The sequence below is a fragment of the Lutra lutra genome, chromosome 3 (genome assembly GCF_902655055.1).
Source record: "Lutra lutra chromosome 3, mLutLut1.2, whole genome shotgun sequence".
In the NCBI taxonomy this organism is placed as follows: domain Eukaryota; kingdom Metazoa; phylum Chordata; class Mammalia; order Carnivora; family Mustelidae; genus Lutra; species Lutra lutra.
Window position 1 is genome coordinate 154,882,113 of NC_062280.1, and position 24,853 is coordinate 154,906,965.

The window sequence follows — 24,853 nt, forward strand, 5'->3', positions numbered from 1 at the left end:
ACAACAAGCCAACCATTTGGCTGGATTTATAGCATTCAAACACTTAAAGTGTTAAATAATACTCACATCTTATCTATATTTCACAAATTTTTATACTCGAGCCTTTTTTCCCCCACAGATAAATTATTCTTGAAGGTAATTTATCTAAATTTCCCCCTATTCAAGTACTCCTCTAATTTAAATATTAATAAGGAGACTGCAGGGCACTTACTGGCAAGATGTCTTTCAATCCACAACGCATAAATTCATTTCTGATGTGAAGCCTGAAGTCCAAATCATCAGGAGATGTAACAAGGGCATTGATGAGCTGCATACATGCTACCTACAATAGATTGCACAGTGAGACGAAGGCTCAGATTCCAACATTAAAGAAAAGAGTCATAGAACTGAAATATCAAGGTTTTGTTCCAAGAATAAAGTATCTTCCTTCCGGGGAGAACCTATTAAAACAATAATCCATATGTAAATTATTTTAGTCAATTACAAATTAAGTAAGAAATATCGTTTCGGTGAAGTTTTTGTTTGTTTGTTTAATTTTCCATTTGTTTGGGAGTTCTTGTGGATTAACAGAGAGAAACATTAGGCACTGGTACCATTCCATAAAAAATTCACTCTAGCTGAAAGTTAAGTTCTTGTCCAAAAATATCATTCCATGCACATACAACACAAAACTGAACACCCTAGTTGAAAAATTATAGATCTCTACTGGATATAAAATACTTACCTAAAATACAATGGTAACTTGCCATTCATCAAGAAAAACCCAAAATTTCCAACACCTGAAGGTCAGTAATTGTCCTGAATCTGGTTAATGGGGTTGTTATAACAAAACCCTATCTCACGATCATGGCACAATTAATTAGAATTAACCAGGCAATGGTTTAAACACTTTGGCAAGAATTCAAAAATAATATATGTCATGTTTATTCCAAAGGTATAAAGAAATTACATAACTAATTAAATTCTTTGGTATACACCTTCAATGATGAAAGTGCAAAAATCACTGTATTTTCCAGTTATTTAACACTCCAAATTTCAAAGTGGATCTTTTTTTTTTTTTTTTTTAACGCCTGGCTGAAATTTATCTTTCATTGTCTGAAATCCATATAATCAAAGGAAAAGAGATAGGAGGCAAAAGAGATCATCTCTAAGAAAAGCAAAGTATTCTTTGTTAATGTTGATGATGTTATTTTTCTAAGTCTACATTGTACCCGAGTCTAACAAGAATGACTAGCTTATTGATCAATATGTTTAACCTCATGCTGTTCCCTAAATTGTCCTTTCTCCATCCCTTAAGGCAAGGTTTTTATCAATTTAAAATGCTTTTTTTGGATTAAGACACCAACAGGGGTCTTAGGTCCTGCTGGTTGAAATATATCGTAATTATTGTATTTGATGTCTAAATACTAAAATCTGACCAGCATGCCTCTACTGTCAAAACTTAAGACTATTTAAACTGGAGGAAGGAAATGTGCCAGAAGATAAATAGGGGAAAGGGAAACATTTAAAATAAAAAAAGAATAAACTTAAAATGAAGGTGACCTTTCCACTACACATTTATTCAGCTATAACTGGCTCACATCACAAAGTTTAAGACGCTTTCTTTCTACCTCCATGCCAATCATTACCTGGTAACCACAAAAATAGTTTTTCAGCAGTAGTATATAGTTTTAAAAGATCTCAAAGGATATTTAAATAATGTTTCTCTACATTCAGAGCAATTAAATTAGTATTAGTCGCTAGGTTTCTGGAAAAGACGTGAATTATAGACAACTCAAAGCAGCAAAAATAAGCAGCATAAGAAATTAGCAGGAAATAGGACCTAAATGTAAAGTAAATACATGCAGAACAATAGCAGCCTGAAATTGAAGAGAAAGAAGGGAAAAGGATAAACCAAATTATTTCTAGGAAACACCCTAAATGGCAATTTCCTATAAATGGAAAAACAGAAAATTGATTTAAGCTGAAATAATGAAGTTAATTATCTAAAATCCCTTCCAATTCTAATGGTAATCTGCCATTATTATTACCTATAACCACTCTTTAATCAATGCCATGTAAATATATGTCTATGAACATATGCAAGCAAACAGCAAAATGTAGTGTTTCCTTACAGAAAAATAATTCTATCATCAAGATAAAGATCAAAGAGTTCCTTCTAGGTTTTTAGCATGTACACTGAGATATATAGACTCATTTGACCTTAGAATTTCATACAAACAGCATACTAGCAGAAGCAGGTGCCAATATAGCATCTATGCCATTGAAATCAGTTACTACACACAGTAGGAACTATGAAGGTAAATGGGATATATCTGCCTACCCTCATGAAGATAGATGCAATGGTGGAAATATACCACGTAGAAGAGATATGTTCCATATATAGCAGGAATGTGGAGAAACTGAAGACAAGGACAGCTGGGTAAAAGCATAGGTCCTTAGGGATAAAGAGGAAGGCAGCCTGATGAAGGACTGAGGTAAGATGTTTAAAACAGCTAAAGAATGAACCTGTTAGAGGACATGGGACCTTCCATTGAATTACAAGGAATTCTGATTTCCTGAGCAGTTTGTGAGGATGAGAAGGGAGAGAGCAGTGCAGGAGTCACAAGAAGTGAGGCAGGACCAGAAGACAGGCCAGGTGAGGCACAGCTGCATGTGCCAAGTCAGAAAATTCAGGCTCAGCTGGAAACAGGGGAAACCACAAGGGATTCTATGTAAAGGAGAGGGAACAGTGGAGGGAACAGTGTACGTTAAGAAGCTGTTGTAGAACCAACTTGAGTGAACAATGACAAGAGCTTGAACATTAAAAATGTAAGAGAAACTGATAGAATTTGATGGCTGGGTGGACATGGGGTTGACTCAGAAGCATTCAGAAGAGCCTTCTCACCTCTGTTCTTCAACTAAATAGGAGGTAATACCACTAACAGAGCTATAAAATGTAAGGAGAGAAAGGGGTTTTAGAGAATAGGATAAATCCTGCTTTTAAAATTCTGAGATTGAAATGTATATTAGGAGGGGTACCTGTGTGGTTCAGTTGGTTAAACGTCTGACGCTTGATTTTGGCTCAGGTCACGATCTCATGATCATGAGATAGAACCCCACATCCAGCTCCTTGCTGAGCATGGAGCCTGCTTAAGATTCTCTCTTCCCTCTCCCTCTGACCCCACCACAATTTCTTCTTAAAAAAATAAAAAATAGATGTACATTAGGACTCATTCATTCATTCATTTAAAAAAAAAAAAAAAACCCTAGTTAGTGGGTACCTAGACTGTGTCAGCTAGAGATATTAACAGAAGTTCAAGGAAATAATGGTACTGTGATATTCATCACAAACAATTCCCATGCTGCTTGAGGTTTCAAAAATGTAGCCTTTATAATCTTTATTAATTTGCATTTAAAATATTGTTTCAACAGCATCACAAAATGTACTTCCCTATGGAATAGATGAGGGTAAGAAAACTAAGAGCTTCTACCCTCCTGGAAACATCCTAATTTAAAGCGTCTATGTTTGAACATCAAAATACAGAATTCCCTGTGTACCTGCTCAACCATTTCATTCCCTCCAAGCCTATTTTATTGGTGCACACTAAGCACTTCTAAGTGCTAGGGATACAGCTATGGAAAAAGACAGAAATCACTCTCAGAGATGAAGAGTTAAGACTGACTCCAAGGTTTTTGGCCTGGGCAATTGGAAGGATGGGATTATCTTTGATCAGAGTGGAAAATAAAGCATTCATTAAGATGGGAGAAAGAAGCTTGGGAAGACAGATCAGGGGAGCTGTGTTTTAGAGATGTTAAGTTAGAAATATCTTTAGTGAGCAGCATTGAAAAAAGTGGAGAAGGAAACTGGCTATAGGGGACCCGGGTTCAAGAAAAACATGACCACAACAACTGCACATAGAACTCACGGTCTTACGTGGAACCACCCAATAGTAGCAGAGAGAAAAGAGGTACAGGAGCTGATGGGACATTTCAATTGCAGGTTTTGTTTTAAAGGCTGGGGAAATAAAGTTAAAAGGCATCAGTGAGGTAGAAGAAAAAGGAAACTTGGGTGCCCAGGACTTATGGGAGGAAACGGTCTCAACAGAGAGAATGATCAACTGAGTCAGAGGCTCTAATAGGTCAGCTAAGATGACTAATAAATTACCACTGCATTAGGCCAATTGGTGACTTGACAAGAACAGTTTCTTATAAAGAGACAGAGTTGTTGTCCCAAGTAGGAAAACACCTGCCTTCTCATATGTACCATATGCAACCAAGATGATCAGCACTAAAATATTCTCCTTTCTCCAAACTTATCTTTACACTTTTGGAATGCTGCTTGTTAACCTCTAGTCTCAGTGTATGCGACACTTCTCTTTAGGTGTTAAATCATGGACTCAGTTCTAATGATTTGGAAAGCAGATACTGCAAGCTCATTTTGTTATTCTTGTCTCAATTACCAAGAAGGAACCTCATATGAGAAAAGGTATCTTTAGCATAATTTGTAGCTGGAAGGGTGTGTACGTGCATGCGTGCGTGGTGCACACATGCACTCACGTGCACCAATGTCCATCTAGGGCTTAGGATAGTTGAAGGTTCCCTCAAGAGCAGCAGCAAACAGAAGGTGCACTGTAAGGACTAGGACCCACCAAGCCCACAGACCAAGCCAAGGAAAATGAACAGCCAGAGTGTAATTAAAAATAGTGGAACAAATGTCAGCAATGCAGTAAACTAGAAGGCACAGATACACAACAGGGGGCAAAGTAAATAAACCGTAAACAGAAATCTCAAAGATAGTCAATATGAGGAATAGATCTGGTCAAAGGCAATCTCAGGAACAAGGCAAATGATCAAAGAAAAATCATTAGACCTAGAAAGAGGTTAATGAGCAAAACAAAGAAAGGAACATGCCACTATCTCCGACACTTCATCAGCAAAGTAGCTTTCTGCCCTTGAAAACAGTCAGGTTTCTTCATCTGTGAATACCCATCACCTAAATTTCCTCCAGTACACAATTTTACTTACCCCTGACACCACGCTCAATGCAAAGATGAGAAAAAAATAAATACTTTATGCATTTTTAAACTTTGACGCAAAACCTTTGACCCTTTCAGATGAAAGTGAAGTACAAAATTCAAGGTACCGTAATAGGTGTGATGCCTGGAGGCTCAAACATAAAGCTCATCCAATTTGTTCAAAGGCCACCAGAGCAAATGCTTTCTCAGCGACTGTGCTGAAGGAACAGAGAAGGTATCTGACAGCCAACGCAAGAATATTCTTTAGAAAGCTCACACTTTGGTCAACATGTTCATCCTGAACACAAGTAGGTGTTTTTACAAGTAAAATGATGACTATACGACGCTGAAAATATATCAGCTTTATAACCTAAATTCACACTATAAGCAAGTACCAGTCAAGTACTTACATAAAAATTCTATCAGAATCTGTGAATAATTATTTTCTGGGCCTGGAAGATACAACATAGTCTGCTATTCATCTTCCCTACCCCACAGCAGAAATCATCTGTTTCTCTTTGTACAATCAAATTCCATATTTATCAAGTTAAAATGAGTAAATGATGCTTACAGAGAAACAGTTTGCCGCTAGTGCAAAGAAACTCCAAGGAATTTAAAAAGCACACGCGTTAATTCAGAATAAAAACTAACCAGCCTACATTAAGCAGACAAACACAGAAACAGTAAAGTAGATCAGCAGATGTAAAGTTCTTTTTAATTTTATTTAGATTTCCAATTGAGTATTCTGCAAATGATCGACACAGTAAGAGAACAAATCAGAGCGTGAGGTAACTGCATAATTTCCATACAAACACAGAAAATAAAGCGCAGAATTCAAAAGCTATAATTTATATGAATGGGAATATTGGAAAAACAAACAGATATTTAAATATTTATTCAGACACTCCCCACTGCAACAGCATTAATTTCTTCTGTGTCCTCCCATGCATTTTGCTAGAACTCCTCCTACTGCATTTTACTTACGAAACGTTAGCTAGCCTTAGATTCCCAAGTATAAGCTTCTTTTTTTTTTTAAGATTTTATTTATTTATTTGACAGAGAGAAATCACAAGTAGGCAGAGAGGCAGGCAGAGAGAGAGGAGGAAGCAGGCTCCCTGCTGAGCAGAAAGCCTGATGCGGGGCTTGAACCCAGGACCTGGGATCATGACCTGAGCCGAAGGCAGTGGCTTAACCCACCGAGCCACCCAGGCGCCCCCCAAGTATAAGCTTCTTAAGGGCGGGCGTATACTTTTCTTAAAAATTTTATTTATTTATTTGAGAGAGAGCGAGAACACAAGTAGGGGGAGGGGCAGAGGGAGAGAGAGAAGGAGGCTCTCCATTAAGCAGCAACGGGGATGTGTGGGGTTAGATCCCAAGGCCCTGGATCATGACCTAAGCCAAAGGCAGATGCTTGAGCAACCGATCCACACAAGTGGCCCAGGCAAGAGCATACTTCTTATATAGCTCTTGTATAACTCAATGCACAGCAGTCGCTGAACAATTAACTAATTGACTGCTTAATTATGAAACTCTGTGCAGTTACCTTTGAAGCATGAGGTAAGTTTATCTTTCTGGTGATCTACTGTAGCGTAAATGAAGAAATTTATTATGTCAGCTCAGAAAATTGGCTGTATGTTCTAGACAAAAATTTTCACCACAAATTTATGCTTAGATGTGTGCTCCCTAGGACAGCGTGAGTTCACATTAGACTATTATTCTACTGTGTTTCTCTAACGTCTTAGTTTAATGGCATATTATTTACCAGTCCCTTTCAATGCATTTAGTGTTTGGATTTATATTGATATATTAATCCTACTGATGTAAACCTCAATAAAAGTACTCAAAACAGAGAGGAATTAAAACAAACTGATCTCTGCATCCTTCTGGGATGCCCCAACACTGGTCCTAAATATAAAAACTTACTACCATCTTTGTTCTTTATTTGGTTCTTCATTACATGTGAGGACAAGTTACTTAAAATTGAAAATAACTTTGGTTAGTAATCTGGCGGGGCAGGGGGAGGTGGAGATATTTGAAACAAAAAGAAATAATAAATTAAGATATGACTATTCATTATAGTAAGACTTTTGTTTGGTCTCAAGCAAAATTAAACCTGGGGATATTTTAAGCATTGAGGGGGTACAGGAAACAAAAAGAAAGAGAAGCAAATAAACTTGGCTATATCTAAAAAGTCATTGTAACCTATAATTTGTTTCAATGTCGTATTTCTCAATTATTGCCCAGTAACAAATTTCAGAGTACAGTGACTATAACTCCATTAAAGTAATTGTTCCTACTTACTAAAACATAAGAAAATGTGACCAATCAATTTTACAAATATCTATTCTGTTATTGAACTCAAATACAGAAATTGAAGAGGTTTTGTTTTGTTTCGGTTTTGTTTTTAAGAAAAACTGTCTTTGCAGCAGCCACGGGAATGCAATTCTCAATCTCTGGCTACAGAGAGTATAAATGACCAACAGCCCAGCCCCAGCTGCTACCTGTGAAATCCATCACAGCAGGTGAGCTGAGGCCACACTCCCCACGGGCCTTTCCCAGCCAATGTCTGAACACACAGCAAGAATAATAAAATGGGAAGCCAAAGGGGCTTTGGCTTGAGGACAAAACAAACCTGCCAAGTTCTCCTGGAAGTGCACATCAGCCCAAGACACTTCCCTCAACCCTCCTTCCTTCTCTCCTCCACCTGGCATCAGGTCTGCAGGGAGGTGGACATCACCCCACCTCCCCCAGCCTTCTCCAGGCCCTCTAGAAGGCCTTCCTCCTAGTACCATGCATACTAAATCTCTTGCTTCTCAGAAGACCCAGATTAACACAGCCTTGTTCTACAAAGCAAGTTTCAGCAAAAATATCATTTTCAAGTTGTATGATTCATAAGTATTATAAATGTGACTTCGTATTCAACAGGACACTTTCACTTTTTCTTCCTGTTCTCTAAATGTGAGCACCTTATGCACTTTAATATGTAACCATGAGATATTTGTTAAGACCATGTGCCTGCCAGGTGTCTGAATGTGTTTGAAATTTGACTTTCCTCTAATAACAGTTCTAGAGATACCAAAGACTTAGATTATATTTCTGCCTTTTGTCTCTTTAAAAAATACCTTCTAGGATAGAGCAGTATCTACTGTGAAAATCCTAGAAAGACGTACCAATCATCCCTGTCCCCTGAGTCCTAGGATATCACCTACCACCCTTGTCCAATGTCCCTTTAGTCAGTAATTAAGGTAGGGAACATACTCCATAGTATCACATGAACCAAAATAAATGAAGGTTTCATTCTATTCAGCCTATATCAAGGTGCAATGGATCTATAGGAAAAAAACACCAAGAGGATCAGACTGAAGGCAAAGTCAAGAAGCTGACAGGAAAAGGTTTCATGGTCTGTTCCCCACCACTGGACAAATCACCCTGAGTCTCTTACATTTCTGGGTGCATTGCAAGTAGAGGCACTGGTGAGCCATCTTCAGATTGTTCTTTTTGAGGATATTTGAATAGCAAATAGGTAGGCATGCTTCATGTCCAGAATAATAAAGATAATATCTCTTTGGAGCAAAAGGCAGGTACAATTACAACCCACTATAAAAGATTAAGGTTTTCTAAACCCAAGAGTTTCTCCCCTATAGTACAACTTGGCCTCTCCACCAAGTCTTCACATGCTCCAAAAGTGAGGATTGGACTTAATTTTATCCTGAATGGAGCATCCTACAGTTTATCAGCCAGTAGGAGGCCACAGTGAAAGCACTATTACCCAACAGCTGCCTGTTCAATAAAGGTCACTGGAGGACCCCAGTAACTACAAACAATACTTTCCTTCCAGAAGTACCATGTAGACCTTCAAAACTATATATGCTATGAAGCAGCCAGGTGTTAACTTGCTTATCTCTCTAAAAATGCTGCCCTTCATCTCAGAGCTGATTCTAAGAGATGTTCAAGCATCTAAGCAAACACAAGTGCTCAGTCCTCAGACAGCCATGAAGGCTCTCCAAACTGAGGCTACCATTGGTCCTGCAGAAAAAATTAACTATATATGTGTACCCTGCAGGCATTTATCTCCATGATGGGAGCTGCCCAATTAGAAAAGGAGGTAAGATATCTGTCCCTGATTTTAGTTGAAATTACCATTGATACTGCCCTGGCCCTGGAAAACAGCCGGCTTCAGCTCACTCACTAGGGTTGTTATGGATAAAAGAATTGATCTGGATTTCCTTCTTGCTGAACCAGGGGAAGTCTGTGCAATCACTAATACATCATTCTGTACCTGACTACCTCAGCCAAACTGGAAAGATCAATAGAAAAAATTAAGATTCTGTTGTTCTAAGTTAGACCCTGACAGTCTGTGGGATTTGTTCGGCTGATTCCATCTGGGACCTGAAGGCCTGGCTGGGGTCCATACTGGTTAGCCTCAACCTGCTGCTTGGAGTCTGGCTGACCAACAGCTTTAATTAAATACTCTGAGAGAAACTGAACTGATTTCATCATCGCCTGCATCCATCAGAATAAGTACTGCCCATGATGTAAGACTTGAATTTCCTATACTCGGGGTTTCTCTCCTGAAGCACACCTGCTGCGACTGGAAACTGAGGCTGATACAAAACGCTACTGTTGCTATGGGTAATGAAGTCCTTTGTTGCTGACCCAGGAATTCATGTCTTCTCACAGCACCCATAAAACTATGACAGACTAACAAGTGATGTAAAAATCATGTTCTTGATACTTCCCCCATGGGTCCAAAAGGACTGAGAGGAAGACACCATAGGAAAACATAGCATGCCATCACCACAGGCCTGAGAACAAATGCACAGAAAAGCAAAGATCCACGCAAAGAACTTTAGGATTCCCACTCTGATTCCTTTCCTGACAAAAATCTACCACAACTCAAACAGTTCCATGACCAACACCAATGGTTTAGACAAACTCTTTAGAATCTACCTCATGTTTGATACTCTAGTAAAGGATGGCTTTAAAAAGAGAAGAGACAAGACACACATAGAAAAGAAAAATAAAAGGAAAGAAATGAAAATAACAGATAAATTCAACATGTGGTTGAAACTAGAAACTGGCTCACCCGTACTTCTTTGCACCCTCTTTTAGTAAGGATGACTGAGCCAACATGAGGAGTGACTGTCTGAGCCGCGTGAGGCAAGGTTTGCTGCTGTGGCAGAAACACAGCCATGTGTCTTACTTAGTGTGCCACATGCTAACCAGCATAGAATGCTGGGCATGGAGTTTCCCTTAGAACATTCCCGGATGTGGTCTGGCACTTCTACATTACTTCTGGCTAGTATCATCCACATGGAGTTCCCTAGGCCTGCCAAAAATTCTGTTAAGGTACCCAGTACATTTCCTGCTTCAATTACCCATAGTGGATTATGCTGTTTGACTCTGAAAGCCCTTCTCTCATATACTTGAGAAGAGTAGTATATATTTAAGTCTGATATTTATATTAGTACTTTCTTTTCTGAGAGGGAAGACTCTCTAAGGCCTGAAAATAATTTTAGGTTATTTGTGACACTCACTTTTTTTTTTTTTTTTAAAGTCTTACTATACCATATGAGTAGGAGGAATGAAAGGATGTTCAATTCTACCAGAAACATGGGCAGTCACATTATCTTCATTATTATTATTATCAGACTCAAAAAAGGTCTAACAATCCTCCTTGAAAAAGTACTTTGTTATATAGTACTTTGTTATATATAAAAGAACAATGAGAATTTTTTAAATTTTACTATCTTCCATTTCCTCCAATTTAAAAGCAAACAAGAGGGTTCTCTGTTATTCAACAATAAACAAGTTTTATTTTTAATTTGGTCACTTGCTAATATCAGCCAGACTAGTACAGTTCAATAAATACAAATTAAAAGGTAATGGTAAAATGGACACTTAGAGCAATAGCTTAATAGGAAAACTGATAACCAGTTAGCTCTAAAATATACTTTACTTACAGAAAATTCAGAAGCACTCAAAAAGAAGAGTTGCTTAATTTTTTTAAAGGAAAGAGAGAACAACCAGCAGTCCCAGGAAAGACAATCTACTTACTTCCCAACCACCCCTGAACTCCCTAAATTAACTAGCTTTCTGGAAAATGGTACCTTTAACTCCTAACTTAAGCTTTCCACCTGCTAGTTTAGGTAGGCTTAGTAATGAGAAACCTCCCCTTCAAGAGTAAAGACCCAGAATAAAAAGGTTGAGTAGGACAATAAAAAAATCTTTAAAAATGCTTTCCATCATTTATTCATAATCAAGAACATGGAAATTTTAATCTGAACTTATCAAAAAAAATGAAAAAAAATGCTAAAATGAACTTTCACTTTTCAATGAAAATTAAACTTTATAACCCATATCAAGACATTTTAGTGTTTCGGAAAATAACTAAACATTAAAAAAAAAAAGTAATTACTCACAACTAAGGCAATTAGTTTCAAAAGAGCAAATATAAGCAGCCACCCATGTCTTGGTAAAATTTTTTAAGAACTGAGTCAAATGGTTGACTTCAACAACTATCTAAGGGAGATGTTGTTGGCTAGCCATGCTCCCAGTCCTTATTAAATACGGCAAACAAGGGGCGCCTGGGTGGCTCAGCAGGTTAAAGCCTCTGCCTTCAGCTCAGGTCATGATCCCAGGGTCCTGGGATCGAGCCCCGCATCGGGCTCTCTGCTCAGCAGGGAGCCTGCTTCCTCTTCTCCCTCTCTGCCTGCCCCTCTGCCTACTTGTGATCTCTGTCAATAAAAATAAATAAAATCTTTAAATAAATAAAAATAAATAAATAAATACGGCAAACAAGCAATCATTTAAATAAATAAATAAATAAATAAATAAATAGATGGAATCATCCCCACCAATATTCACAGGTAGCATTATCCATAAAAGGCAAAAAGAAACAACTCACATTTCCACCAACTGACAACTAACTGATAAACAATGTGGAATATCCATACAATAGCCTAATATTTGGAGGGGAAAAATGAAGTTGTGATACTTATTTCAATAAGAACGAACACCGAAAATATTAAGTGAGAGCACCAGTCAGAAAAGACCCCATATTGTATGATTTTTATCAAAAGTCCAGAATATGAAAATTTATAGAGATAGTGGATTGGCAGTTGCCTAGAGCTAAAGGGAATGAGGGTATTACAAGGTGACAATGAAGGGATTGGGAGAGGGGGTGAGGAGATTCTTTTAGGGGTAATGAGAATGTTCTTGATTATGGAGAAGATTGTACAACTCTAATTATACAAATATATAGGACTGTCCACTTTTCATGGATAACTTTTATGATACGTGTATTTTATTTCGGTAAAACTGTTATAAAAAGGAATCATTTCAAAATTACATCAAATCTTTAAATATATTTTAATTTCAAGTCTTAGTGTCTTCTATAAACTAATTTTTAATTTTTAACTGGCCATTCTCTTTCAGAGAATTTTATAGATATCTATTCTCCAAATGGTAGCACCTTCAATAAATTGAGAGTAATTGACCAACAGAAATGACTAAACATATCCAGGAACGTTTTTGATACATGTAGTTTGCCTTCAGGTTCATATGGTAATCAATGATAATCCTACAAGGTTAGACAAGTTTACCTCAATGTTTAGCCATTGCTAAACATGGCTACCTCAACAGTCAAAACAAATTTCATATGCATGTTACCAAAAATTTTAAGGTTGTAATTGCCATCTTTTAATTAATGAGTCAATCATATTATTTGTCTAGATGAAACATGGCTTTGTTCTTAACAAGACATTCTTTACCCTTTTCCTCAAACCTTTAAGATTGATCTATTTATTTGAGAAAGCAAGTGAGCACAAGGAGAGGGAAGAGGCAGATGGAAAGGGAGAAGCAGGCTCCCCACCAAGCAGGAAGCCCAACACAGGGGTTGATCCCAGGACCCTGGGATCACGACCCAAGCCAAAGGCAGACACCTAACCAACAGCCACCCAGGTGCCCTCTTCAGAGCTTTAAAATATTAAGTGACAATAATACTACTGCAAACAAATTGGGACCCCACTTTTACCAAGTCTTTTTAAACTTTTTATTCTGAAATAATTGTACATGCACAGAAAGTTGCAAAAAAGAAAAAACTTACAGGTAGGTCCTAGGTACTCTTCACAAAATTCTGTTCCATGGTAACTTCTTGCATAATTATAATGTAAAATTAAAACCAAGAAATTGAAATTGGTACAACCCACAAGAGCTTATTCAGATTTCAACAGCCTTACACTCATTTGTGTGTCTAAGTAAGGTTCTGTGCAAGTTCGCTGTATGTACAAATTTGCCGCCATCACCACAATCAAGATACACAACTGTTTCACCACACACAACTCTCTGCTGCCATTTACTTATGGCCACACCCAATACTTTCCCAGACCCTATCCCAAACCTGTGGTGACCACTAAACTGTTCTCCATCTCTAAAACTTGGTTCTTTCAAGGCTACTATATAAATGGAACCATCTAGTGTGTAACCTTTCAGGACTGGCATTTTTCAAGAAAGGTAATTCCCTGGAGATTCATGTAAGTTGTTGGGTGTATCAACAGTTCATTCTTTTTCGATACTAAGTATTCTGCGCTATGGGTGTCCACAGTTTAACCATTCACCTGTTGAAGAACATCTGGATTGTTCCCAATTTGAGCCTATGACAAATAAAGCTGCTATAACAATATGGGGATGGGGATGTGTATGAACCTGCATTTCATTCATCTGGGTTATGTTCATGAGTGTAACTGCTGAGTTATAGTTATGTAACAATTTTACTATCAACACAGCTAATATTTCTGAAAAAGGAAGATCCCCTTCAATCTCCATTTTCCACTGACTTCATTTTTAATTTAACAAAATTATTTTGTAAGGCTAGCATTTACTCAACATTTATGGCAAAAAAAACTAAGGATTTTAAATACATTAATCTATGTAATCCCCACATCCACAATGAGGTAGTGATCAATATTGTCCTTCTCTTACAAGTGAGAGAACTGAAGCATAGAAGTGGTCTGGGGCATAATCCCGACCGAGTCACAGAGCCAGGATGCCAAGGGCTGGAGCTTAAATTCAAGCTGCGAGACTCGAAACTCGAAACTCTAGTCCTTGCATCACAAGACACCATCCCTCCCACTCTAGGGACATGTGTGTTATTAGATCAAATAGTACGCATTAGTAAGGGCACCTGGGTGGCTCAGTCGGTTAAGGGTCTGCTTTTGGCTCAGGTCATGATCCCAGGGTTCTGGGATGGAGACCCGCATCCAGCTCCCTGCTCCATATCCCCCCACCATGCATCCCCAACCCATCCTCACTTCCTCTCACTCTCAAATAAAAAAATTAAATCTTTAAAAAGAAAAAAAAAAGTATAGATTAGCATAAGAAGTATTTAGGCGATAATGTTTATATGTGATTATTACATTTCCTAAGTGAAATTTTAAGAATTGGACATGAACTCTAATATGCTCCACAAATTAATGAATCTGATAACGTGGTGCTATTTGTACAAATACTGTATGAGTAAAAGGTAACCTGGCTACCAAAGGAAAATTCAGACAAGGTAAGTGTTCAGCTTTTCTCTACAAAGTTTCTTCTTAGTTTGCTTTTCCTTGGGCTTGTGGCAAATGGGAGCTCTGGAGCCATATGAGAGGAGAAGGGAAATGAGACCAATGGTGCATAAGCCAAAAGACTCTAGAGCACACATCAAAAAAACTGAAGGAGCGGGGTCCACATCAGAGTAGACAACATATCCCAGACTCCCATTCCTATGCTCTCTGACAAGCCCTGACGAGTCAGGCGGGGCTTTTTTCCAGAAGCTCCAGTAATGAGACTTATGCAACAGGGACCACACACTCAAATCTCCAGGCCTGCCTCCTGCCCAGAGAAAGCAGGGGTCTGTGCTATCCAGTCACAAAAACTGTCATCGGGAAGATCACCATCACAAATACCATCATTAGAAATGCCACAGTAGGGGCGCCTGGGTGGCTCAGTGGGTTAAGCCGCTGCCTTCGGCTCAGGTCATGATCCCAGGTTCTGGGTTCGAGCCCCACATCGGGCTTTCTGCTCAGCAAGGAGCCTGCTTCCTCCTCTCTCTCTGCCTACCTCTCTGTCTACTTGTGATTTCTCTCTGTCAAATAAATAAATAAAATCTTTAAAAAAAAAAAAAAAAAAAAGAAATGCCACAGTAAATTTATTCATTTGACTATCCTTAAGATTTTCATCCTGTAAATCAAATACCATTTTATTTTAAAATTCAACATGGAGATTTGGTTTTTCTATTCCTACCACACTGAGAAACAACATGAAGGTCAAGCTACCCAGAGCTTTAAAATAAAATTTAAAACTGTAATTTTTTAGGGGCACCTGGGTGCCTCAATCAGTTGAGCGTCTGTCTTTGGCTCAGGCCATGAGCCCAAGGGATCAAGCCCAGGCACTAGGCTCCTGGCTCAGCGGGAAGCCAACTTTTCCCTCTTCTCACCTGTGTTCTCTCTTGCTTTCTCTCTTTCAAATAAATGAAATAAATAATCTTTTAAAAAAAATAAAACTACTAACTTTTTTACTAATTAAGTGTGAAATAAATTTACTTTATAGCTATTAGTACATCTTTGTTTTTGAATATTGCTACGCATTAGAATCATCTGAGAATCTTTAAAAATCCCAAAAGCCAGGTCACGCCAATTAAATTCTAAAAATATTGGGAAGTGGGGGTCAGGTATCTATTATTTCCTTAAAGATACTCAGGTTATTAGCAATACTTGTAACAGTAATTACAGTAATAAAAAAAACTTTTTTTTAAAAAAAAGGAGAAATTAAATGAATATTAGTTATACAGCTTGGACAATATAATAGTTAAGTCTAAAAGTGACTGTGAGAACTTAAATATTTAAATATCTTTGAAAATCTCAGTGTAACTTGGTCTCATCATTATTTATGGAAAGTCTTAATTTTCCAACATAAAAACTAATAGATCAATGAAAAGCCATAATTCACTTAATTGCCCAAACTTAAAATTTGTAATAGTCAACTAATGAGACTAACCAAGAATAAACAATTTATGGACTATGATTATATGTTTTATAGAGATCTCTAGTAAGTCAGCTTCTAGGAAAGTAACCTAAGTAAATAATAATAGGTACATGCCAAGTTACATCTGTAAGATACATTATTAGAATTCTATACATTATTTGAAATATTATAAAATATTGGACAACGTGCAGGTTTTCATATTTGAATAAAAGCCAGTGAGCTAACAGTTACAAAACAGTACATAGGATTAGACATGAAACCTACTTGCAGTTGAACTGAATCATGTCGGAGTCCTTCCACAATAGGTGAAAATCTGTCAATTTTTCTTTCTTCTCCAGCTGATGTTAAAGCTTCTAAAACCTCTTCAAGGCTATCAGAAATTTTGAAATTAATTAAATTGCAAATAGCAAGTAATCCAAATGCCTAACTACAACTGCTTAATCTATTGAACTCCAGAATCACTACTCCTAAGAAAGAAGCAACATTTTAAAAGCTAAGTACATAGCATGTATCAAGTACTAGCTACATGTTTTTATTCATTTATTCCTAATAACACTATGATGAGGGTTATTTATCAAACACTTATAAAGTGCTTTCTACACATCAGGCACTATTTAAACCAGTGTATAAATATTAACTCTTTTTAATGTATATAGTTCTATGAAGTAGGTTTTATTATCCCTTATTATAGATTAGGAAATGGGGAGGTGGTGGGGGGGGGGGGGGTTTAAGCAATTTGTCTGAGGTCTCACATCTCCTAAATGGAGCAAGGATCTGAAATCAGACAGTCTGTGTGGTGAGCATGGTCTTGGCACTCTTAATCACGATCCTTCCTTTTAAGTATAAAGAAGTCTGGTAGCCAAAAGTACATCATAGTAAGGATTTATAGTCAACACGAGAAATACAGTTGTTACTCTTTTAAAGACCAGTGTGTTAACACAACCTAGCATACTGGCGAAACTCAGTTTGTAGACACAGGCATGTGGGCTGTTAACATTATCTTCATCATCTTGATAACCTATGAAGTCAAGAAATGATAAATACAAAATGGAGGAAGGAGGTAGTGAAAAAAAGAGGAGGAAAAAGAGCCAGTAAAGAAAGAGGAGGAAAAGCAGAGGGACAAGAAGGAAGGAAGGAAAGGAGAAAGTGGTAAGGAAGGAAGAAGAAGGAAAAGAGAAGAACCGAGAAATAAGAGGGGAAAGAGGGAGGAGGAGGAGGATGGAAGAGGAGGAAAGGGAGCAGAAGGAGCAACCTGTGTGTCATCGATAAGTAAACTCTTAGGGTTCTGTGATACAATTAATAGGGTACTCTGAAAATGGGAAAGGGAATGTGCTGAAGCTGTGCCTGGCTTTGTGTGCTGGGCTGCCGCTGGGGACCTCCTCATCCACGGAGGCGCGCTGTAGCTATGTGTGCAGACAGCTGGAAGGCGAGGCCAGAGTGGGGCCTGCAGACTCTCGGGTGAGGCCACACTGGACAGGGACAGCCCGACACTCCTCAGCAACCCCGCAGATTCACCACAAGGACAAGTTTCAAATGTGGGCAGAAGGTTCGGCTTACAGACCTTTGCCCAGCCTTCATGAAAGGGCTATTTCTCTCTGTTCTGTTAGTTGTTCCATTTTCTACTGTCTTAATCCTTTCTGTTTTTTTTCTTTTAATATTTTATTTATTTATTTGGCAGAAAGAGATCACAAGTAGGCAGAGAGGCAGGCAGAGAAAGAGGAGGAAGCAGTCTCCCTGCTGAGCAGAGAGCCCAATGTGGGGCTCGATCCCAGGACCCTGGGATCATGACCTGAGCCGAGGGCAGAGGCTTTAACCCACTGAGACACCCAGGCACCCCTCTGTTTCATTTTTGTTGCAGGTTTTTATTTAAATTCTAGATAGCTAACATATAGCATGATAGCGGTTTCAGGAGTAGAATTTTTGATTCATTGCTTACATGTAACACCTAGTGCTCATCACAAGTGCCTTTATCTTTAGTCTTTTTAAAAGGCATTTATAATAATTTTTAAATGCATCTTATAATAAGTACCTCAACCTTTAAAAAAAGTTTATTTTTATAATTATCTGTTAATATGTATGTAATAGTCTTTCATTTATTTTTTTTTTAAAGATTTTATTTATTTATTTGACAGAGAGAGATCACAAGTAGACAGAGAGGCAGGCAGAGAGAGGGAGGGAAGCAGGCTCCCCGCTGAGCAGAGAGCCCGATGTGGGACTCGATCCCAGGACCCTGAGATCATGACCTGAGCCGAAGGCAGCAGCTTAAACCACTGAGCCACCCAGGCGCCCTGTAATAGTCTTTTAGTTACAACCTTAACATATGTGGATAATGTCTTTAAAGTTTAAAACTTCAGGATGTACTTTATGGTCAGACTATGTACCCTCAACCAGTGAAGTACTATTCTTTCATAGAACACTTCTCATATCTGTGTTATAAATACATTTTCAAATAGTATGATGTTCGCTTTTATAAGGGAATATACATGAATTTGAATGAACTCTATCTGAAAAACAAAAATACGTAAGAAATAGGATATCCATTCATATATATATTTTTTTACATCTTCACTGAGAATTTTTGTTTAGGGTTTGAAATCAGAACATTTTAAAATAAATATGACAAAATCAGTTTTTCATAGAAAGATGTTAGCCTAGAACTACTATACTGAGAAATCATTATTACTCAAACATTTCTGTTCAGCCAATTATGAATCTAAATCAGTTGCTTAAATTGTATTCACTTATTAACAATAAATTCCAGTCTAGAATAACGAAAACACTAAGTAAATCAAATTATACTGTTACACAGTATTAGAGAAATGAGTTGAGAAGACTTACATGCTTTCCTCTCCTACAATGCATACCGCAGACAGGAGTTTCACCACATCTGTCATCATACTTGGGTGCTTGGGATCGATGGCTTTGGCTAATAGAGAAAGACTCCTCTCTTCACTCATAATTCTTTCCAAGCCATACTATAAACATTTTGGAAATAAGAAGCTAAATGTTAGCAGTTTATTGAAAAAAATAACAACACCCTAAAGGAAACATCATTATTTAAAAAGTTGATAGGATAATATGTTTTTACATTTAGTAAAAGCCAGAAAATAAATATCATAAAAAATTTAAAAAGAATAAAAATTCATAAAAGTATTCATATCAAGAAGTAGGAGAGTCAAGAAAATATAAGTAAATTCTCAAAGGTGATTTGATAATGGTAGGACTGATAACTATTAAGTAAGTAAGATAAGTAACCCCCTGGAGAAAGGGAGAAGCAGTGAGGAAAATTGAGATTTCCTAAAACAAGCACACAAAATGAACAGTCTGTTTCTGAACCAGACCCTGAGGGCATGAGGAGCTTTCCTGGGAAGGCAGGTGGATAACGGATACACTATCACAAGTAAACACACACATCAACTCTATCCCACAGCAACAGAATGAGAACCACAGGGGCAATGTCAGGTTTCCAAGCCAAAAGTAAAATTTTAGTGAAATTAATCCAATATATCTAAAATACAATCATTTCAACACAGTCAATATAAAACATTCGTTGATTATTTTATTTCTTTTCTTTGCTACATATTCAAAATCCAGTGTCTATTTTCTATTTAGACCACATCTCCATTCAGACAAGTCACACTAGAAGTGCTCAATAGCCACATGTGGTAACCACGTAAGAACAGGGCAGATCTAAAGAGTAACACTGAGTTCCTAAGATGGGCCCAAGTTGAAAGATGATTTGGGCAGATATCATGTAGAAACTGCCATGAGGAGCATAAGTATTCTAATCAGAATGATATTTTATCATCAGAAAGACAATGCAGTTGTAAACACATTATATAAATGGGATGATGCCAGACAAGGATAAAGTTTGTTTGCTACTGATAGGATGTCACATCCAATTAGAAGATAAGGAGTCATGTTAATGACTTCGTGTTTTGATTTAAGGATGTATACATCTCCTAGGGCCCACTTACAATCTATGGAAGATAAGTATCAAATAACAGAGGATAAATAGAAGCAATAAAATGATACGATTTATCTTCCATGCCTCCCGAGGATCTTTCTAAAGAGTGAGAAATTGGTTGATTAGAATTACTACTAAGCACAAAAAAGAACCTTAATCCCAATAACAGACCTATGAACTATGGCTTAACTCAAAATTAACACAAGGTATAAGTATCAAAGTTAAATCTATAACAAGCTTAGACCCAAATGCTGTGAGAACGAAATCTTATTTATAATTTTCCTATCTCCCTGATGCCATTTATATAAAGCCGTTAGTTAACTGTGCTAAAATACCCCATTTGCTTTAAACTGCTTTCTAAGGAACACAGGTATGAAGGAAGCAGCGCCGGCACGGGGGCCAAGGGCTCCAAGATATGCTTTCTGGAGAAACTTCCCCCTCTTATTGGTGATAGGGAAAAGTTTACAAACAGACAGCGAAACCAGCCAGGAAGTGATCACTTTTGTGATGCCCTGGGCTGTCTCATAACTGGAAACAAACAAAAAAAAAAAAAAAAAAAAAAAAAAAGAAAGCAGGCATGGGGCCAAGAACCACAACATTCTTTAATAATCATTCCAGGGAATTGTCAGAAGCATAGAAAGTACCACTTAGATCCAATTCAAAGAGTCAATCAGTCAATGATTACCAAGAACCAAAGGGCTGGCTCTGTCCTAAGAAAACTGAGGACGACCAAGTAAAGCATTTCCCCCTTTATTTCCCACCCACCCGGACTTCCTTAACCAATGCCTGCACCTCTGGAATCAGAATCCTGTGGCTCCTCCAACCACTCAAGGCAAGGCACACCGATTTCCTCCAGGTGATACTCCCTACCTTCTCTGCAAAGCCCTCCAGCCCTAAACCATTAATGTGGGGAGAGCAGAATATGAGCATTCTCAGATTTCATAGTTTTGATTAGCACCCCCTAACCCCTGGAAGGTCCATCAGCAGCAGCATTCTGACTTTGCAAACATAAACGCACAAAGTGCTCATTTTAAGGCTGGAATGAGGCCAGGTTAGCACTACTGAGCACCTAGAACTACAGACAGAAATCCTGCCTACTTGAATAAAATTACTCTTGTTCAGTTATTTAAAAAAAAAAAAAAAAAACAAAGCAAAACCAAACAAAAACTGTCGACTCTGAGACAAATCATCAACTTACCAGTGCTAGCATCTAAAGTGCATTAAATGAAGCCTATTGTAAGGTTAGAGGCAGTGACAAATTTTGGAAGGTCTAAGGATGTCTCTCTACTAAAAGTCAAGGACCCACCCAGGTTTATATGAAAACTCACGTGTTCTAAACCGAAGACTAAAGCCAGGTTCCCTTTGCATTCTACTTGAGACCTATTATTACCTAATAGATGGAATTTCAAGCCACTGCAAGGGTGTTCAGTGGGAGAAGGGGAAGACCTTAGATCCCTGTGGAGGATGATCAACGAGACATGAATACTGATGCTGAATAATTCCCTATGGTGAGTTAATCCCAGGAGCAAAGAGAAGTGTCGGGACTGGTAAGGGGGCTGGCTTCAGGAGCAAAACACCTTTGCTGCAGGTGCACACCTTAAAGCAACACTCAAACAGTTAAGTGACCAGAATGAAGCCCTTGTTCTAATTATCTTTTAATGCAAAAGTATTTAACTTCTCATCCCTTTGTTTCCCCCTGATATTCAGTCTTTTTCCACTTAGAAAATGTTATTTAGTCTAGTTTATTACATGAAATCCACTTTCAACTGTTGCCAGATTTGTTCATTACATTAATAACCAAATACTAGTACCTAATAAGGTACCACTGTTCTCTTAAAACCTGTATTTTTTCTATCCTTCAAATAACTCCTATAAATACTGCACAGTGATATAAATGAAAAATCATCAACAAATCCCAGGAGAGTCTTTATTGAAAAATTATTTCATATATTATTTTTAGAATTCAGACATTAGAATACTAACTCCAAGTATCAGTAACTTTTTATTCGTGTTAGTACAGGTGATAGCAATCAACACAAAGACAATATATTCTAGCTCCACAGATACAAACTATAAGCAAAAGCAGGCTCTTATAAGAGAACACACTAGACCAATTAGAACATAAATACATAAAGTTTACCCGCTCTCCAATTCAGTCTCAAATCGAGCAGGAATATTATGGTCTATAGAAACCACCTCACCTCTCTTTAATTAGGGTTTTCTCAAATTCAAAGAACGATGCCCAAGATCGTTCACAACACCTGGAATCTAATTCTTACAGAACAATGAGTTCAAATCTAGAATATATTTGAATATATAACAACACAGAGCAGATTTCTACATCAGATAGTCTGCTTGAAAATCTTCTGATTAGAGAAGGCAAGGAGGTAAAAAATATTTCATTGGTTAAAAACAAAACTCAGCTCAAGAAAATGCTGAAAAATAAATAAGAAATAATCAGAAAATATAAGCTTTTGCTATATTTAGTAAAAAGAAATATGAATGTTAATAATTTAAGTACCAGTACTTAAGGGTGTAGTCTTCTAAAGGTGTATTTTTTAAAAATGTGAAAATATTAAAAATTAATCAGAAATATACGACAGTTTTTTCTAAAACTGAAATCATCCTAACACCATAGGTAAAATTCCTCTCCTGCTGTCTAATGGCAACTAAAATACCTATCATTACTGCACCCATCATGAGGTAGATATGTTTAGATGTTGAAGCTAAAGACGTGGCATGGGATAGAGCTAATTTCCACAATTAACAGTACAAATTCTATTAAACAAGGAAACACTGTCAGATACACATTTACAAACTCGGCAGACCTGCCCTATTACCTTTAGTCTCAATATTACTTACATTAAACATCATTGATCCATTTCTGGGACCTGTTTCCTATCGGTTCACATTAATTTCTTTGCAGATTTAAGTTCCTCGACTATAAAAACTGTCTTTCCAACTTGATTCTTTGGTAATAAGTATTACTGCAGACCATGTCTGATTATCATGTATGATTTCAAAACTTACTCATGCTATACTTTGAAAAGGAAGGGATGGCCAGAGAGGGGAACAAAAAAGAGAGTAGAAAGGGAGGATTAATATGCACATGAGGATTTAAGCAACAGGAGATGCTACTCAATTCTCAAGTTTCTCCTGTTGAGGGATGGTTGATTTGATACAAAACTAGAAGTCAATGCATTGTAATATTTTGTCCTCTATGTACGCAAAAGCTTATCAAAGCAGTACATCTCTTTAGTACAAATTTCATAACATACAACTCTATTTCACAGAAATTCTCTAAGAACTGGTGAAGAATACAATATAACTACCTACGTACATACCTGTGTATTCATCAAAGCCTTTAGACACTGTATAACTTTATGCTGATTCTTCTTTACAATTTTTTCTTGTCTGCATTGGCATAAAAAATATCAGTATTGGAATTATAATTGGACACATAAATGTAGCTTAACTGAAAATAAAAATGAACAATATACTTACATTTTGCCAGTAATCAGTCTTTCCAAAATGTCCAGTAATAATCCAAGCCCCTCGTGTCCAAAGCTTTGCACCCAACTGATAAACAGAAATAAAAGGCAGTTACACATGGTCAGTATTCTAGTTCGGAATATCACAATAATGCTAGTCACAAATATTTTACCCATGTTATGTTATAACACAGTCCAAGAATAACACCAGGTGCACAATCAATCATGATTCATCATCATGTGAAAGGAGGAGTAGTGATGGAATCAAACAGCTTGTGAGAGCCGACTGTGCCCATCACTTCCATTCTCTGTGTCCAGTGACGTCATGTAGTAACTAAAATCTGCCATGTTAGAAGTCTTACACCACAGAAATCAGCAAATGCTGCCAATGAGAGCATCTCCCCCAACCCAGAGAGCAGAAATCAGGAAAGACTTAAAGAGGGAAGCTTCAGGAATGCCTGGGTGGCTCAGTCAGTGAAGCATCTGCCTTCAGTTCAGGTCATGATCCTGGGGTCCTGGGATCTAGGCCCACATGGGGCTCCTTGTCCAGTGGGGAATCTGCTTCTCCCTCTGCCTACCACTCACCCTGCTTATGCACTCTGACAAATAAAAATGAAATCCTAAAAAAAAAAGTTTAATTAAAAAAGAGAAAGAGGTAAGACTCAGATCTACATAAAGATTGCTGAAAAAATTTCAAGATATCAAAAGGGAGGTCTTAGGAAAATTTCTCAAACCACTGACACGCATTCTACAAATGTTAATTTCCCAAGTTTCAAAGTTCAATTGTTTTGTTTTGTTTCTTTTTTTTTTAAAGAACTTCATGGTTATTTTTAAATGAATATATTCATCTTGACCAAGCCACCTCTTTTCATAAACCAAGTGGTATAATCCACAGTCTGTAATATGAGGAGGATATCACCACCAGAAGTCAGCAGCTCACCTTGATTATAGAAAAACTACCTTAATGGATATTAATATACTTTTCCAGTAGTGATTTAAAAAGCCATGAACAGGGGTGCCTGGGTGGCTCAGTGGGTTGAGCCGCTGCCTTCGGCTCAGGTCATGATCTCAGGGTCCTGGGATCGAGTCCCGCTTCGGGCTCTCTGCTCAGCAGGGAGCCTGCTTCCCTTCCTCTCTCTCTGCCTGCCTCTCTGCCTACTTGTGATCTCTCTCTGTCAAATAAATAAATAAAATCTTTAAAAAAAAAAAAAAAAGCCGTGAACAATAAAGAATATATTTTATCTCCAAAAAAGAGGGAGGAAGGAAAAGATAGGATATATAACTGTTTATTTCTTTGTATATATGTTTCCATGTATGATTTTGTGTGTAACCCTTGAAAAATGGAACTTTAAGGGCAAAATTTCATCCAATAATTA

The 24,853-nt window shown here is 37.5% G+C and overlaps 1 protein-coding gene and 1 long non-coding RNA gene across 7 annotated transcripts in view; one reads left to right on the forward strand and one right to left on the reverse strand.

The window, feature by feature from the left end:
* DIAPH3 (diaphanous related formin 3) overlaps positions 1-24,853 on the reverse strand; it is a 510,449-nt gene that overhangs the window by 332,829 nt on the left and 152,767 nt on the right. For 5 of the 6 annotated variants that reach the window (XM_047720091.1, XM_047720089.1, XM_047720090.1 and 2 more), the window contains 5 exons: positions 23,491-23,565; positions 23,331-23,400; positions 18,858-18,994; positions 16,284-16,389; positions 212-322 (listed from right to left, as the gene is read on the reverse strand). In XM_047720091.1, coding sequence (XP_047576047.1) covers positions 212-322; positions 16,284-16,389; positions 18,858-18,994; positions 23,331-23,400; positions 23,491-23,565 — 499 coding nt within the window. Of the gene's footprint in view, positions 1-211; positions 323-16,283; positions 16,390-18,857; positions 18,995-21,184; positions 21,279-23,330; positions 23,401-23,490; positions 23,566-24,853 lie in introns of those variants that run through there. The other variant, XM_047720093.1, reaches the window with a different exon arrangement.
* Positions 21,301-24,853, forward strand: part of LOC125094674 (uncharacterized) — a 29,634-nt gene continuing 26,081 nt past the window's right edge. The window contains exon 1 of the long non-coding RNA XR_007125650.1: positions 21,301-21,494. This is a non-coding gene — a long non-coding RNA (uncharacterized LOC125094674). The remainder of the gene's footprint in view (positions 21,495-24,853) is intronic.